At 35.3% G+C, this 16795-nt stretch overlaps 1 protein-coding gene across 33 annotated transcripts in view; it reads left to right on the forward strand.

Annotated features, from left to right (window-relative positions):
- The window catches only part of CYLD (CYLD lysine 63 deubiquitinase), a 56435-nt gene that overhangs the window by 23165 nt on the left and 16475 nt on the right, over nucleotides 1-16795 (forward strand). For all 33 annotated transcript variants that reach the window (XM_067019632.1, XM_067019619.1, XM_067019620.1 and 30 more), the window contains 3 exons: nucleotides 9257-9355; nucleotides 10900-11016; nucleotides 15781-16160. In XM_067019632.1, coding sequence (XP_066875733.1) covers nucleotides 9257-9355; nucleotides 10900-11016; nucleotides 15781-16160 — 596 coding nt within the window. The remainder of the gene's footprint in view (nucleotides 1-9256; nucleotides 9356-10899; nucleotides 11017-15780; nucleotides 16161-16795) is intronic.

Consider the following 16795-nt stretch of genomic DNA (forward strand, 5'->3'; position numbering starts at 1 on the left):
AAGCTCAAAACCTTATTAGTATAACCATCCTTTTTAACCTACCTTAATTGAATTTCTTTGAATTTTCCATTTTACAACTAAATATAATTCATTATGTCAAGTAAGTTGGGAGGCTGGGGAAATCATTAGTTCAGTATTATAATTTAAGAAAGGAAAAGGTACCTGAAACATGAGGTTGGCTTATGTATAATTGATTGTGTTTTTCTCAGTTTGCCGTAGAATAAAGATTTGAAATGCCCCCACCCCTTTTTTTTTCAAACTCCAGAGCTGTATTTCTTTCTGTATACTTTTTCCCTGTCTCGATTTGGTTTGAAATGTAAATGATCTTGGGTTCTACAGTAGCACTTGAGAAGAAAAGAAAAGAAAAAGCTACCATTTCTATTTTTCATGTGATGGAATTATGTATAACCTCACAAAGAATTCATCTTTAGCAGTATTTATCTTCAAAAACATTTACAATTACATTTTATTTAAATAGTGATGTAGGATTAAAATAATCAAAATTAGTTACATGAATCTCTCAGGAATCACTTGTCAGGCAAACTTTGATCTTATAGATCAGTGGCTATCGTTGTCATTGTTACTGGCTCTCAGAGCAGTGTGACAGGCAAGGCAAAGAATGCTTTTTTTTCTTCTTTTAAATCTTGACTTTCATAAACCATGAATAGAAGATAATTAGGAATGATACCAGCTTTTATTACATAATACACCAATTATACTTTTTTGCCAACAAAATAAAGCCTGCAAATAGACTTTAAAAAGCAAAGTTGTCTAAACGAAAATTAATTTCATTTATTTAAATAGGTCTTCATCTATATTTCATGTCATCATTAACACCCATTTCTTGAGAAAGAAGAAAATAGTCATAATCTCATTTAGTTTCTTAGTTTTTTTCTTGCCCTATTACCTTCACTCATAGGACAAAATTATTTACAGCATTAAAAAAATTTTTTTGGAAGCAGTTGAACAGTTGATGATATTAGGAAAGAATTCATCCTATTCAATTGCTTGTTACAGTAGGCTTCTGAAGAATACCATTGACTAAAAATGCAGGAGTCTTCAACCTATTAAGAGTTTTTCCTCTCTTCATTACTGTTTTATTTTTTTAATTTTTTTAATTAATTTGTTTTTGGCTGCATTGAGTCTTTGTTGCTATGCATGGCCTTTCTCTAGTTGTGGCAAGCCGGAGCTACTGTTCATTGCGGTGCATGGACTTCTCATTGCAGTGGCTTCTCTTGTGGTGGAGCATGGACTCCAGGCATGCTGGCTTCAGTAGTTGCAGCACACGGGCCCTAGAGAGTGCGGGCTTCAGTAGTTGTGGCATTTGGGCTCAGTAGTTGTGGTGCACGGGCTCTAGGGTGCTCCGGCTTTCAGTAGTTGTGGTGCATGGGTTCAGTAGTTGTGGCTCGTGGGCTCTAGAGTGCAGGCTCAGTAGTTGTGGCACACTGGCATAGTTGCTTTGCGGCATGTGGGATCTTCCTGGACCAGGGATGGAACCCGTGTCCCCTGCATTGGCAGGCAGATTCTTAAGCACTGCGCCACCAGGGAAGTCCTGTTTGTTACTGTTTTAAATGTTAAAAACCTCTAACATATCTAATTTGACATTATATACAGGTTCTTAAACCTGTTGTGATGAAGCATATCAATTAGTGCCTCCCCTAAATTTCTGCTTTTTTTGGTCCAGTCTGTGTTGTCTTTTTTAGTTTTGGGGGTTAGGAATGTAATACTAATTTTATTTTTTAGATTATGTAGTACATTCATGTTTGCACAGAATTTTCAAAGGGTGTATGAGACCTTTTCCTCCTAGCATTGCCGCCCAACTACCTAATTATCTTCTGTATCCTTCTTGATTAATCCGTTTCTTTGTTGTTCAGTGTTTGCATGTTTTATACACTTTTTTGTACCTTCTGTTTATAATCCTAACAATTTTAGTGAGTTTTAATTGACATACAGTAAACTGCACATATTTTAAGTATGTAGTTTGTTATGTTTTAACAAATGTGTAGACCAGTGAGACCTTTACTGCAGTCAAGATAGTGAGCATGTCCATCACCCCAAGGTATGCCCCTTGTGTTTGCTTCCTTCCACTCTGCGTGTCCCATCCTCCAAAATCTAGGCAACCATTGATCTTTTTTCTGTCAGTATATATACATTTGTTCACATTTTCCTAGAATTTTATATAAATGGAGTAACTCAGGATGTATTCTTTTTTTATTGGTCTGACTTATTTCATTCAACGTAATTATTTGTTGACTCATCCCGCGTCCCTTTTGTTGCTGAGAAGTATTCCATTCTATAGTGAGAAATAATATATATATTATATATGAATAATATATTACATATAATATTATATATATGCATTATATATTATATATGTGTATTATATATATATTATATATAAATGTATAATATATATATGTCTCTGCCCCTGAGTCTTGCTAATGTTTGGTGTTTGACCCAAGTTCCTGACACAGAGCTCCTAAAATCCTTTGGAATTTTCTGGGTGATGGAAGTGTCTTTTGTTCTTATGAGGTGATTCTTAGTGGGCTCCTGGATGGAGGGCTGGTCACTACAGAGACCAAGCCATGATTAGAACTTTGAGCCACAGTCTCATCCCCTGGAGAGGGGAGAGGAGCTGGAAATTGAGTTAATAATCAAGCATGCCTATCTGATGAAGTGTCCATAAACATTCCCAAAGTATGGGGTTTTGAGAGCTTGCAGGTTACTGCAAAGCTTACGGTCTTTTGGGACTGAGCGCTTAACTTGTGGGATTTGCCGCTAACCCCAGGTAGATAGTGTCAGAACCAAATTGAATTGTAGGACACCCAGCTGGTGTCACAGCTTAGTGTGGGAAAACTCCTAACACATTTGGTGGCCAGAAGTGTCAAAATTGTTGTGAGCATGAGAGCAAAGGAAAAGACAGTGTGTTTTCCCTATAAGCATAAGGATATACCAGTTTGTTTTTTCATTCATTTGTTGGTGGATATCTGGCTTGTTTCTATTTAGTTTGTGGCTATTATGAATAATGATGCTATGAAAATTCATGTATAAGTCTTCGTATGGACATAGGTATTCATTTCTCTTGGGTAAATGCCCAGATGTGGAATGGCTGGTACTCTTATAGGTTATTGTTGAACTTTAAAAACAAAACAAAACGAAACAACAGCAACCTGCCAAATGGTCTTTGCAAAGTGGTTATACTGTTTTTACATTCCCAGCAGTAGTGTGTGAGAACCCCAGTTTTTGCATGTCCTTGCCAGCGCTTGGTATGGTCAGTCTTATAAATTTTAACTATTCTAATAGCTATATAGTGGCATCTAGTTGTAGCTTTAATTTTTGTTTTCCTGATGGCCAGTGATGTTGAACATCTTTTTATGTGCTTATTTGTCATCTGTATATCTTCGTTGGTGGAGTATCTGTGCAAGTCTTTGGCCAATTTCTTGTTAATTTATTTTTATTATTGAGTTTTGAGAATTCTTATAAATCTGAATATAAGCCCTTTGTCAGATATATGATTTAACAATATTTGAGATTATTATGTATTTGCATGCAGTTGTAAGAAATAATACAGAGAGATCTTGTGTACCCCTTACACAGTTTTCCCCAAAGGAACATCTTATTACAGCTACAGTGTAAGATCACAACCAGGGTGTTAACATTGATATGGTCAATATACAGAACATTCCCATTACCACAAGGATACTTCATGTTGCCTTTTTATTGTCACACTGCCCGTCTTGTCCCCAACCTCTCCTTAACCCTGGCATCCACTAATTTGTTCTTCATTTCTACAGTTCTGTCATTTCAAGAGTCCTTTTGAGATTGGCTTTTTTCATGCAGCATAATTCTCTAGAGATTCATCCATGTTGTGTGTATCACTGGTTTATTCCTTTTTAATTGCAGAGTTATAGTCCATGTTATGGCTATACCATAACTGTTTACCCATTGAAGCACATCTGATTTGTTTCCAGTTTTTAGCTGTTATAAATAATGCTTATAAACATTTGTATAGAGTGAACACAAGTGAACATAAGTCTTCATTTCTCTGGTATAAATGTCCAGGTGTGCAACTTCTGGTCATATGGTGTTTGCATGCTTTTTAAGAAACTGCCACACTTTTCCAGAGTGGCTGTACCATTTTACATTACCATCAACAATGTATGAGTGATCCAGTTTTTCCACATCATCACCACCATTTAGTATTGTCACTATTTTTTATTTGAGCCGTTCTGAGATGTGTGTAGTCATATCTCACTGTGGTTTTAATTGAATTTCCCTGATAGCTCATGATGGTGAATATCTATTTTCATGTACTGATTGCCATTTATGTATCTTCTTTAGTGAATTTTGTTTTCATCTCTTTTGCTCCTGTTTTCATTGGATTATTTGCTTTTTACTGTTGAATTTTGAGAATTATTTTTATATCCTAGACACTAGTCCTTTGCAAATATATTTTTTCCCAGTCTGTAGCTTATCTCTTCATCCTCTTAACAGAGTCTTTCACAAAGCAAAAGATTTTGATTTTTATGGAGTCCAGTGTTTCTGGCTGTTTTTGTATTTCTTCTCTGTTCCCTTCTTCTCTTGCTCTCTTCCTTTGTGGTTTGGTGACTTTGTTTAGTGGTATGCTAATATTCCTTTCTCTTTATCTTTTATGTAAAAAGTTTTCTATTTTTCGTTTTTTCCTAAGTGTGTTTGTAATTGCTTATTGAATCATTTTGACATGATTGCTTTACAGATCTTTGTCAGATGATTCTAACATCTCAGTCATCTCAGTGATGGCATTTATTGACTGTCTTTTAAAATTCTTTTAAACTTTGTTTTTGCCACTTCAAGGGGTGTGTGTCACCTCATTATTGTTAGGTGGAGGCAGAATTCCAGATTCCCTGCTTGGCCTTTGTTGGAGTGGGTGTGGCCGCTGTGTTTGGATGCAATAGAGTGATTATTGTCTAAAAGTTTCTGTCTAACTAGGGTTTGTCTTTTCTCATTCTTTGACTAATGAGAGGATACCTTTGTTGGGAGTTTCTTTTGTCTCTCTCCATTGGCATTTCCAGGTTGCTGCCTTCTTCAGCTCTAAGTCTGGGATATATGAGGCAATAAGAAAACCCAGGGAAATCTCCTGTCACTCCTTAGTTCCCGTGCTCCCTAGCTGATCTGCCTTCTCCTCTTTGCCTTTCAGAGGCTTCTCAGTTTTGTTTTATATGTTTTACATCCAGAGTTTTTAGCTGTACTTATCAGGAGGAATAGGAAAAAGTACACCAACTTATCTTTCCAGAAGAGTAAGTTGCACCTTTTTTAAAAAAGCTAACAGTAGATTGATCATAGGGATCATTTTATATTAGTACATAAATTGCATACTTAATCTTTTGCTTAAATTATTGCATTGTATTTCATTTTATAAATGTATCAGTTTTTTGAAACCAGTCCCCTACTGATGGGCATTAAGGCTGTTTTCAGTCTTTTGCTATTATAAACAATGCTTCAGTGAGTAATGTCATATGTATGTTTCAGTTTGCATGTATCCAGTATAGCTAAAAGATTACTTATGTGTTCATTTGATAGACGAGTCACTTTGTCCTGAAGAAAATTAGAGTAGTTCATTTTAGACAGATCTAATTGTGAAAAAGTCTCTCCTTGTATGATACGTGCTTACCTCTACCTTCCTATAACTTCCCTCATTGATTCTAGTTCTAACTGGGGATGAAGTTAGGACAAATCCCAGCCCCTCTTCCTTGTAGCAACCCTCAGATATTCAAAGATGAATGTCCTTGACACCTACATCTTCTGTTCTCCAGCCTAAATAGTTTGAGTCGTTTTAGCCATTTCTCATATGGCATGCCTTCCAGATATTCTGAATAAGACCTGGTTTGTTAAAGACACCTTCACACTTGGACATCTAGAGAGGAACAGAATACCGTAGTCTGTATGTAGACTAATTATTGCAATAGAACAGGACTTTGGCAGAAAAGATTTTGGGGCAGCCCTGTCACAGTTTGAATTATATTCCCAGAGACACAATAATGCCTTCCTTGCATGGAGTTGGTAGTATTTCTTGACTAAATGAATACACTTATAAACTAATGAATTAATGATTCCTGAACTTACGCTTGACTTAAATCCCCATTTTTGTTCACATGTACTTCTGCTTCTGATCTATATTTGTATGGTTGATTTGGGGGACATATGGCAGGACTTTACATTTGTCCCTGTTTAACTTCATGTCGTTAGAGCTATCCAGTCTTCCATTTTCAGATCATTTTGGATACTAATTCTGTCCTTTCGTGTTTTGTCTCTCTCAATATCATGTCATCTGTAGATTTTTCTTGTGTGCCGTCAATATACTTTTCTGAGTATTTAAATGGGATATATTATGCTCATTTACCTTAAAATATTTATAAGATCTTTAAAAAAAGATAACTTCCTGGAAGTAGACTTGCTGGGTCAAAGGGTATGTGTACTTTACATTTTGATAGATAATGCCAAGTGGCCTTCTGTAGAGATTGTCAGTCTGAATCACCCTGAATGTTGTCTGTATAGGCAGGACTCCTCTCATATGAGACAATTAGAGCCCAAAAGGTTATTTTGAAGCACTAGATCACAGTATGCAACCCTGATGTTATCTCTATGGACCTTCCAGGATTTCTTGAACAGTTTTTAATATAAAATTGTCTAAAATATAAGGAAAATATTTACTCTGATCAGTGGTCTCACTGTAAGGAGGTTTTTGATTTGTTGTTTGTATAGTGTATTTGGTATTAGGTTTTATAATTCTTCATTCTACCCAAGTAAACTTACATTTTCTACAGTAGATTTCTCCATGGATATTAAATTCTCATTTGGGTTTGAATTATGCTCTTGTGGCTGATGATGTTAAGCAGTACATCAGTTAAGCAATTTTCTTAATTTAGTGGGTCATTCAAATTCACAGACATTTCTTGTGGTTTGTTATTGTTCACTGGGTTATGGTTACGATTTCCAACCCAAGTTTCTTCCAGGGATTTTTCTTTTTCTGATTAAATCAATAAGAGTGATGGGCAGGCTGCTAATATTATCATTTTGAATGCACTCCTGCTGTGTATATATAATGGGTACCTTTGGCTTCATTTCTTTTCTCAACACAGTGTCCATGTTGTTGTGTATATCAGTTGTTTATTCTTTTTTTAATTGCTATGTAATATTCCATTGCATGAACAGATCACAGTTTGTTTATCCACTCTCTTGTAGAATGCACTGTTCCAGCTTTTGGTTATTACAAATAAGGCTGCTATGAACATTTCTTACATGCCGTTTGGTGGACGTGTCTTGTTATCTCTTTTAATATCTTTTAATCAGGATTGTTTTAATCTCACAAAATTGCCTGCCAAATTTATTCCTTACTTTGTTTATTTTCTCATACTTGCCTTTTCCTGAGATGGTAATCTCTTAAAATTCATTTAAGATAGAAGGCTTTGATTTTGGATCATAAATATAGTTGTGATAAAGAAAGAAGAATTAGTTGGTATGTAACTGCAGGAGGGCAAGTTAGATATGGCATGTGACCCTTTATCTGCATAGAATTCTGCAGGACTGTCCTATTCCTCAAAGTTGATATTTGAGCCCCTACCTCCCCCATGATAAAGGCTTTGGCAGAAGATAACCACCATTTCCAACTCCAGTGCCTGCGTATTCCTAATCCTTGGAGCTCTCCCCTAGCATCCCAGCAGAGTTGCCACCACCGGCTCATCCATTTGGCCTTTTGGTACTGCCAGGAGGCCTTAGTTAAGACCATTTTCTGCCTTTATTATAATCACCACTAACTGTATAATGTATATAGATTATGGTATACATGTGAATATCTTTTCAAAATGTACTTACGTGCAATTAATTACAGTTAATAGTGGGAGTTAGTTTTCTTTAGTCAATTTATATGCTGTAATTTGGAAACTTTTGCCAGTGACTAAGAAGTTTTACCTTTCACAGTAGCTCTCACATGTGGTATTTAGAGATATTTGAATGGTAACATCATAAAAATATTGGTAAATAGCCTTTCATTTACTATATCACTTGGTTAAACACATGGTTATTCAGTATAATTTTTGAACTAAAATAATATTCCATTTGATCACATTATGAGACGGTTAAGATATAGTTTAATAATGCATTCTTCTCCCCCTCCAACTGTGGAAAACAGTTACCAAGCATCATTTATATATAATTAATTCAGTATTATTTCCTTTTTCTTAAAAAAAATAGCCCTTGTGTTTAAAATGTAAAACTTTCCCTCTTTTTCTCTTTCTGTTCTCAAAAATCCACTGTGAGTGATGTTGTTTTTGCTGATACACAGCTTTATCAGGTAGGACTTAAGTGTCATGTTGGACTCCACGGATATGTTGAACTTTCCAGGGGAAAACTTTCCAGACTGACTTTTCTACATTTGCTTGATCAGTTTTTGTGAATATCTTACGAAAATCACTGGCCTTTAAGGTTTAAGGTAGTTTTTGTATCAAAAACAAAATTATTGCACCAATTTTTCAAAAAAGTTTTAAGTGTTTTCTTCAGAAATATTGTTGCTATTTATCTCTGTCTTTCTGCATTATTCATTTGTGTATTTCTCTGTTTTTTCTCTTATATGTATATGTGTTTGTGTTATTCTTAACATATATATATATTTTTAAAAACTGATGCATATACCTAACCAGACTTTTTCTAATGTGTGTCCCATGAAATATATTAATCTGAGATGCTAAGTGGAGTGGCACAAAAGCAGTATCAAATAAGTTTATTATATCCTTTTTTGAGAGATTCACAATGCATATTAGCATATTAAAGGTTCTGGGGTTATGCAGAAAAGAAGTCTGTTTATCTCAGCATCTTCTAGAGATATTTGAGAGTGGGACACTTCATAACACACAGGGGTGTTCTGGAGATACTGATTTGGGAAATCCTGCAAAAAACTGAGTAAGGTTTTCTTGGTGGTGTTTCAACATATCAAATAAAATTGATTAAAAGTGGTTAAATTTTCAAGAAGTTAAAGCACTTAGCTGAATTGTACTTGGGGTGTATTAATTATCTTGTAGAAATTATGTTTTGAAATACAGCAATGATTTTTTTTGGTATGATCTTTTTCAGTACTTTTTATGGCCTTGACGAATTTGTAAAACTACTCTGAAAATTCTGTTTTTCGTTGGAAAGGGATTGTTGTTGTTGTCATTATTTGCTCAATTGTTTCTCTTCTGTAAGAATTTGCTTTTATCTTTAAAAAACATGTTTACTGTTTCAGATAGCATTACACAGGAAAGGAGGCCTCCCAAACTAGCCTTTATGTCAAGAGGTGTTGGGGACAAAGGTTCATCCAGTCATAATAAACCAAAGGCTACAGGTATGGATTAATAGAATACAGTTCTTAGTTATTTACATGATTTTTTATTTGCCATAGCATTGAAAAAAGGTTAAAAGGTATTACTCCTTAATGTATATGTAGACTTTCTTCTTGCAAACATTTTTAGGAGTTTACTAAAAAATGTGTATAGATGGTGTTGCTTAAGCCAAGGGTTCGCAACCTTTTCTAAATGATGAAAAGTTTCCTGTGGGGACCTGTGTCTTTTTCTGGTCCATATAAACTGGTTTTTGGAATTCCCTACTTGTAACATTTGTATATATAGTTTAGAGTTGCACTGTACAAAATAATCATTTATGGATAATGTTTATAGGATAAAGTATACTAGAGATTATGTGAATTTTGCTAACAGAGGTGGCACAAATTAAATTACTAAGCAAAAATTTTTGTCTTTCTTCCAGAGACTCCCTTATAATACATGTGGAGTTTTTAGTTATTTTTTGGTTAACTTCCACATAATTCATAGATGTATAGGGTGGTAGTTATACAAGCTAAACAGCTAATTTTAAAAGCTGCAAGAATTTTGAACTCATATGTAGGTTAAGAAAATAATGTTTTTTCCTCAATTATCTAGTGAAGAAAACGTTTTCAGCTTATTTAAAAGGAAATTGTTCTTTAAGAAATATTTTATGTGACATTGGACCCTGGGAGATGTGGAATGAGTATACAAGTGATAGATAGTATTTTTTATGTTAACCTATGTATCTAGATAGGCTAGCACCAATTTGCTACTCTCACTTAAATATGAATAGCCTAAAGATTTTCTTAAGATATGTGTACTACTTATGTTGTAGCAGATCTTAGTTATAGGTATGAAGTGTAAAGTTACCTGCTTTAAATTGAAAAAGGAATCAGATTTTGTTGTAAGTTCTAGAGAGCCCACTGCTCTCAATGATGGCATGTCCTCTTAGTAATGAGGCAGGGGAATGTCTTGATGTGCCTGTGGCATAGCTACACTAAATTTGCTTACATTTAATAAATCTAATGTATAAGAAATAATACTGCTTCACTTTTTCAGAGACATGAAGAAATTTAGCAAGGGATTTGTTGACTAACAATTACAAAATGTTTAAACCTTAAATCTTCTAAACGTAATTTACGCATCTATTTATATACATTTGAAGACTGCCTTCTTTTGAGGGCAACCATTTTAAAATAATATGTTAAGTTTGTGAACCAAGAGGTTCGCTGGGGAATGGTGATTTTGACATTTGGAAATAAGCCATAGTACATGAAATGATTTTTTAAAGCAGTTTGTTTTTTTTTTTTAAAAAAGCAGGCTTTTCTTTTAACTTAACTCCTGTTCCCTCTTATATTGTTTCTTGGGCTAAAGAATCTTTTTGACACTGCAGAAATGGTTACCAAAATTTTAAAAGCTGAAGGCACTAATAAAATATATTGTGTTTGTATACATCTGTTGGTTGTGTAAATAATTGTTAACACCGTATACATATTATTTTCTCTTACGGAAAAACTTTCACACCATATTGACTTTATTTTTAAAAAGAACTTTTCTTGTTCCATAGGATCTACCTCAGACCCTGGAAATAGAAACAGATCTGAATTATTTTATACCTTAAATGGGTCTTCTGTTGACTCACAACCACAATCCAAATCAAAAAATTCATGGTATATTGATGAAGGTAATCTATAATTTTAGTGTTCTTTATAATGATTCTCTCCTTTTAACTCACTAGAGAAAAAATGGCTTTTTCACCAATATAGATAGTTTTTGGAAACAGAATGAGTAGACTATTCTTTATTAATATTGCTGAATTAAAATATTATACACACTTTGAACTGCACTGCTGTTAAGGTTAATGTAATATTTAGAAAATATATTAGCAGCTTGTTCTCTGCACTTCATTGATCTGTTTAAGGTAGAAGATCTCTAGAATCAATTGAATCATTTAAAGACTTTACTATCTTGATATACCTTTTTTTTTGATACCACTTTTAAAAACTCTACCTTCCCTTGGTTCTGGGACATCACTTTCTTCTGGTTTATTCTTTTTTCTTTTGTTTGTTCAACAAGTATATATTGAATGCTTACTGTGTGCCAGAAACAGATGAAGAATTGCAGTCTTGATGAGTATAATGAAAGCATATGATGCTGTGAGAGTGTATTAAGGGATGCTTTTACTTGAGGGGCTCAGGGATATTTCTAGGAGGAAGTGACATGAGCTTAGATTTACCAGGGGAGTGATAGATAACAAATTGAAATGGGGCAGAAGAACGTTTTAGGCAGAAAGAATGGCATATGTAAAGGCCTTATGGTAAAATGGAGCTGGTGTTTGCCAAGGACTAAAGAGAGCCAGAGTAGCCAGAACAGAGAGATAGAACATTTTATGAGATGAGAATGGAATGGCAAACAAGGCCAGGTCATGTGGAGCCTGGTGTATCCTATTAAAAGGAAATGGCAAGCCACTGAAGGATTTTCAGCAAGGGGTTTGCAGGGTTTGCCTTTTGAAAAGATGATTGTGGCTGCAGGGTGGACAGTGGACTGAATCTGGGGCTGTGTGAATGCAAGGACACCGTTGAAGGCTGCTGATAGGCTCAAGCCCTAGATTATAGTAGCTGGGGCTAGACTTGTTGGGGAAGGGATGGGGAGAGGTGGATGGCTATGAGATATCAGAAGTGAATTGACAGGATTCACAGATAGATTGAAAGTGAGAGGTAAGGAAGAAAGAGATGTGAGTGATGACTCCTAGTTTTCTGCCTGCATACTTAGGTGATGGTGGAGGAAGGTGATGGATTAGGTGATTGTGGAGGAAAGTGATGGATTTGCTTTGAATATGTTGAGTTTGAGGAGCCTTTTAAACTTTCCAGAGTTGATTTGTCAAGCGGGCAGTTGCATATGCAGCTCTGGATCTTAAAAGAGATGTTAAGAGCTGGAGAAATAAATTTGTAGGTTGCCTTCACATATGTGGTGATTAAAATCCTGTGAATAGTATCACCTATGGAGAAAGTAGGGATGGAGGGTGTGGCTTAAGTCTGAGCCTTGAGGAGCATAATGGCTGGGGGAGGAGAAGTCTTCAAAGGAGACAGAGAAAAGGTAACCAGAGGATGTGGGCCAAACAAGAGGTTATTGGGTCAAGAAGCCAAGGAGCTAATAGACACCAGTGTCGAATGCTTCTGAGAGGGCAAATAAGATTAAGACCACACAAAACCCGTTGGATTTAGCCAGTGGCAGTCGCTGATGGCCTTGTGAGTTATGTTTTTACGGAGCGAGGAGATGGAGACATGAGTCCAGTTGCCTAAAATGTAAGTTTCGGCTTCATCCTGGACCTCCTCTCTCTCTCTCATTAGTCACATCCAGATGTCACCAAGTCCTAGGGATTTCCTCCTCTTTAACATCACTAGAATCCTTCCCCTCTCTTCATTTCTGAAACCACTGCCTTAGTTCAGATCCTTTCCTTTGTTTTTTGCTGTCTGGATTAATATAGTGACCTTCTAGCGGGTCCAAAAAGACATATGAAGTAATGAAATTTGTATGGAATAGGCCTGCATCCTTAAATTAGAAAATAGAAGCAATTTACTTGTAAAAGAACATCATATCTGTAGTTGTTTTACTTACACATTTTAAAGGCTATTCTTTATAACATTTGATTCATTTATTCAAATTTTTTTAAATTACAAATATTGAGTATTTTCTTGTGTTAGTGGCTGTACCGAGTGTTGTGGATCCAACCATGGAAAAGACTTAACAAAGTTCCTCATTGTAGGGAGCTTATATTCTAGTTTGTATGATAGACAATAAAGGTATAGACAGACAAGGTAACTGTGACATGTGCAATGAAGGAAATGAACAAGGTGATAGCAGCTGGTGGCTCCAGAGGTGGTTTGCAAAAGAGTCTTTGAGGAAATGATATTTGTGTTGAGATCTGGATGATGTGACTGAAACTGCCAGAAAAAGAGCTTGAGAAGAGCATTCTAAGTAGAGGAAATAGTAAAGGCAGAGGTCCTGAGGTGAGAAATTATATTTGGGGAACAGGAAGTAGGCCAGAGTGGCTGAAGCAGAGTAGGCAAGGAAAAGAGGTGTATGAAATGAGTTTGGAGGGGTAGGTAGGAGCCAGATCATTTAGGACCTAGTAAGTGTTGGTAAGAAATTTAGTATTTATTGTAAGAGTACTGGAAAGCCATTGATGGTTTTAAACAAGGGAATGATACAAGATCCTGTAAGATCTTTAAATTTTAAAAAGATCTCACTAGTTGTGGTATGGTAATTAGATTGGAGAGGGGCGAGAAGAGGGACAGAGAGTCCAGGTAAGAGACTGGTTGCAGGGTGAAAGACGGTGGTGGCTTTGACTGGGGAGATGATGGTAGAGGGTAAGCGGGGTGGACAAATTTGAGGTATATTTTGGAGGTAGAAACAACAGATCTTGCTGTATGGAATTGAGTGTTGGGCTTGGGGGGTTGAAGGTTTGGGAAAGAAAATAATAACTTAAAAAAATTTTAGATTAAATATCATCAGTAAAGAATCTTAAATGGATAAGGTATAAAGTACAGTGAACACCGATGGAGTCGCTACTCACTTGAAGGCAAAGAACATTATCATTCCCTTTGAAATCCCCTCAGTGCTTCTTCCTAGTGTTGTTCTTTTCACTCTCTTCTGAGCTACCATCATCTTTAATTTAGTGTTTATCACTCTCTTGGTTTTCGTTATCGCTTTATGAGTTTGTCCATCTAAACAGCATACTGTTAGTTTGCATGGTTTTGAGCTTTATATACAAGGAATCAGACTGTATATATATTGTGTAATTTCCTCCCTCAACATTATGTTTCTAGATTCATCCAAGTTGTAGTATGTGACGATGATTTATTTGTTTTCATTGCTGTATAGCATTCCATTCCATTCCATTCCATTTCATTTCTGTGAAATATGGTATTTAAATATACCACAATGTAACTATCCATTCGACCATTGATGGACATTTGAATTGGTTTTATTTTCTTGCTATTATTAACAGCTCTGCTATTAACATTCTTACCCATGCCTAGGGTATGTACCTAGGAGTGGAATTACTAGACGTACATGGGATATGCACATCTTTCCTTTACTAAATAATGCCAGACTGTTTCCTGGAATAGTTAATACTAATTCACACTCCTATCAGCTTTGTGTAAGGGTATCATTGACTCCTCATCCTCACCAACAGTTAATGTTCTAAGACCTTTACCTTTTGAAATGCTATCTCATGTTGATTTTGACTTCCTTTTATGTTTTTACTAGTGAGGGCAAGAACCTTTTCATTGATTTGTTGGTGACTTAGGTTTCTTTTTCTGTGAGCTCCCTTTTCAAGTCTTTTGTCCATTTTTTTTCTATTTTTTTCTGGTCTTTTGAAAAAATTGATTTATAGACCTTTTTCAAATTCTAATCCTTTGTCAAAAATAAGGATTACAAGTATTTTCTCCTTGTTTGTGGCTCATATTTTTACTCTTGCTCTGATGTCTTTTAATAGACAAGTATCTGTTAATTTTAATGTGGTCATATTTGTCAGTCTTTTCCTTTTTGGTTTGTATACTCGTGTTTAAGATATATCTCTCTACCCTAAAGTCATAAAGAACATTCTTCTATATTCTCTTCCAAAATTTGTAGTTTTGCCTTTGACATTTTTCTTTAAGACATCTGGAAATTGTTTTTGTGTGGAGTATGACAGAGGAGTCCAATTTAATTTTTTTAAAATATGGATAGTTGATTATCTCAACACTGTTTATTAAGAAGTTTGTTCTTTCCACACTGATTTGCAGTACCTGCCTGGCAACTGTATTAGTTGTTTTAATGAAACAGCTTTTGGCTTTGGTTCTTTTTATTGGATGTTTGTTTTCTCTTTCATTAATTTCTATTTTTGTGTTTATTCTTTCCTCTTGACTACTTTTTGGGAGGTTATTCTGTTGTTTTTCTAACTTCCTAAGTTGTATGCTGAGTTTATTAATATTACCTTTCCTTTTTTTCTAAAATGAACTATTAAGTCTATACATTTCTTTTATAAGTATTACTTAGTTGTGTTCAAGTGTTTTTTCTTTATTTTAAAAATTTACATTATCATTTCTTCTTTGATTCATTTGTTATTTAGAAGCATCTTAAATTTTTTGCTCTCTTTTTTGTATTGGTTTTTAAACTTAATTGTATTTTGGACAAAGAATATAGCCTATGTGATTCCAATCAATAACATATTTTATTGGTTTGAATAATTGGGTGCCATTTACTGAAGAAGAAAAATTTGGAGGTGGGGATGTGAATCAAGAACACTGACTTGGAGGTAGTAAGTTTGTGATGCTTATGAGAATCATACTAGAAGAGGTCAGGTGGGCAGTTGGACTTATGTATATATTAATCTTTAGAGATGTAGGGCATATTTAATATTCTTGAATAAATTTCTCTAATTAAGAATAATTTCTTATAGTTGCTGAAGACCCCGCAAAATCGCTTACGGAGATCTCTCCAGACTTTGGACACGCTTCACCACCACTGCAGCCTCCTTCCATGAACTCACTATCCAGCGAGAACAGATTTCATTCTTTACCATTTAGTCTGACAAAGATGCCCAACACCAATGGAAGTATTAGCCACAGTCCGCTCTCTCTGTCAGTTCAGTCTGTGATGGGAGAGCTAAACAACGCACCTGTGCAGGAGAGTCCACCCTTGGCCGTATCTTCTGGTAACTCACATGGCCTGGAAGTGGGCTCGCTGGCCGAGGTTAAAGAGAATCCTCCTTTCTATGGGGTAATCCGTTGGATTGGTCAGCCGCCAGGACTCAATGAAGTACTGGCTGGACTGGAACTGGTAATTTAATTTGACCTAAAAATTGCATTTCTTTTCTGTCTGGGGTTTTGTACAGAGCTTTCCCTACTCTGCTTTTTGGTGAAATATTTTATTTATCCTCAAAGCCATCACTAGAGAAGAATTTTATTTCCACGCTGCCTGACATCCTTTGCCACCCATTAAGCATCTGATCCACTTATTCTTAATGTTAGTTGATCTATGTTCAAGGAATGAAAGTAGATTTTTAGTCTAACATGTTTAGGCTCATTATATTAAACAGAATGCAGTAAGGAAAGCAAACTCTTATCAGTTTTTATTTTATTTTTTCTTAGCTTCCCTCCTGCAATCAGTTCTAATATTTCTATCATTGACTTTAAGATTAATCAACATTTTTAGTGACCTTTTGAGATCTTTGGTAGAGGGAAAGATTTTGGAGATTAGAAAGCATATTGCTTGACATTTCATAATCAGAAAGAGAATTTGAGTACATTTAGCTTTTATTTAAATATATTTCTTGTTTTTTTATTTGTTGGTTCACAGGCCAGTGAATGCTATTTTTCTCTTTGGGTTGTTAAAATAAACAGCCCCTTCTGGCCCCCTCTCCGCACTAGTTTTAATGCTTTTGGAAATGGTGCAGGGAAGTCAGTTAACCAGGG

This window comes from Kogia breviceps, chromosome 18 (genome assembly GCF_026419965.1).
Source record: "Kogia breviceps isolate mKogBre1 chromosome 18, mKogBre1 haplotype 1, whole genome shotgun sequence".
Classification (NCBI taxonomy): Eukaryota; Metazoa; Chordata; class Mammalia; order Artiodactyla; family Physeteridae; genus Kogia; species Kogia breviceps.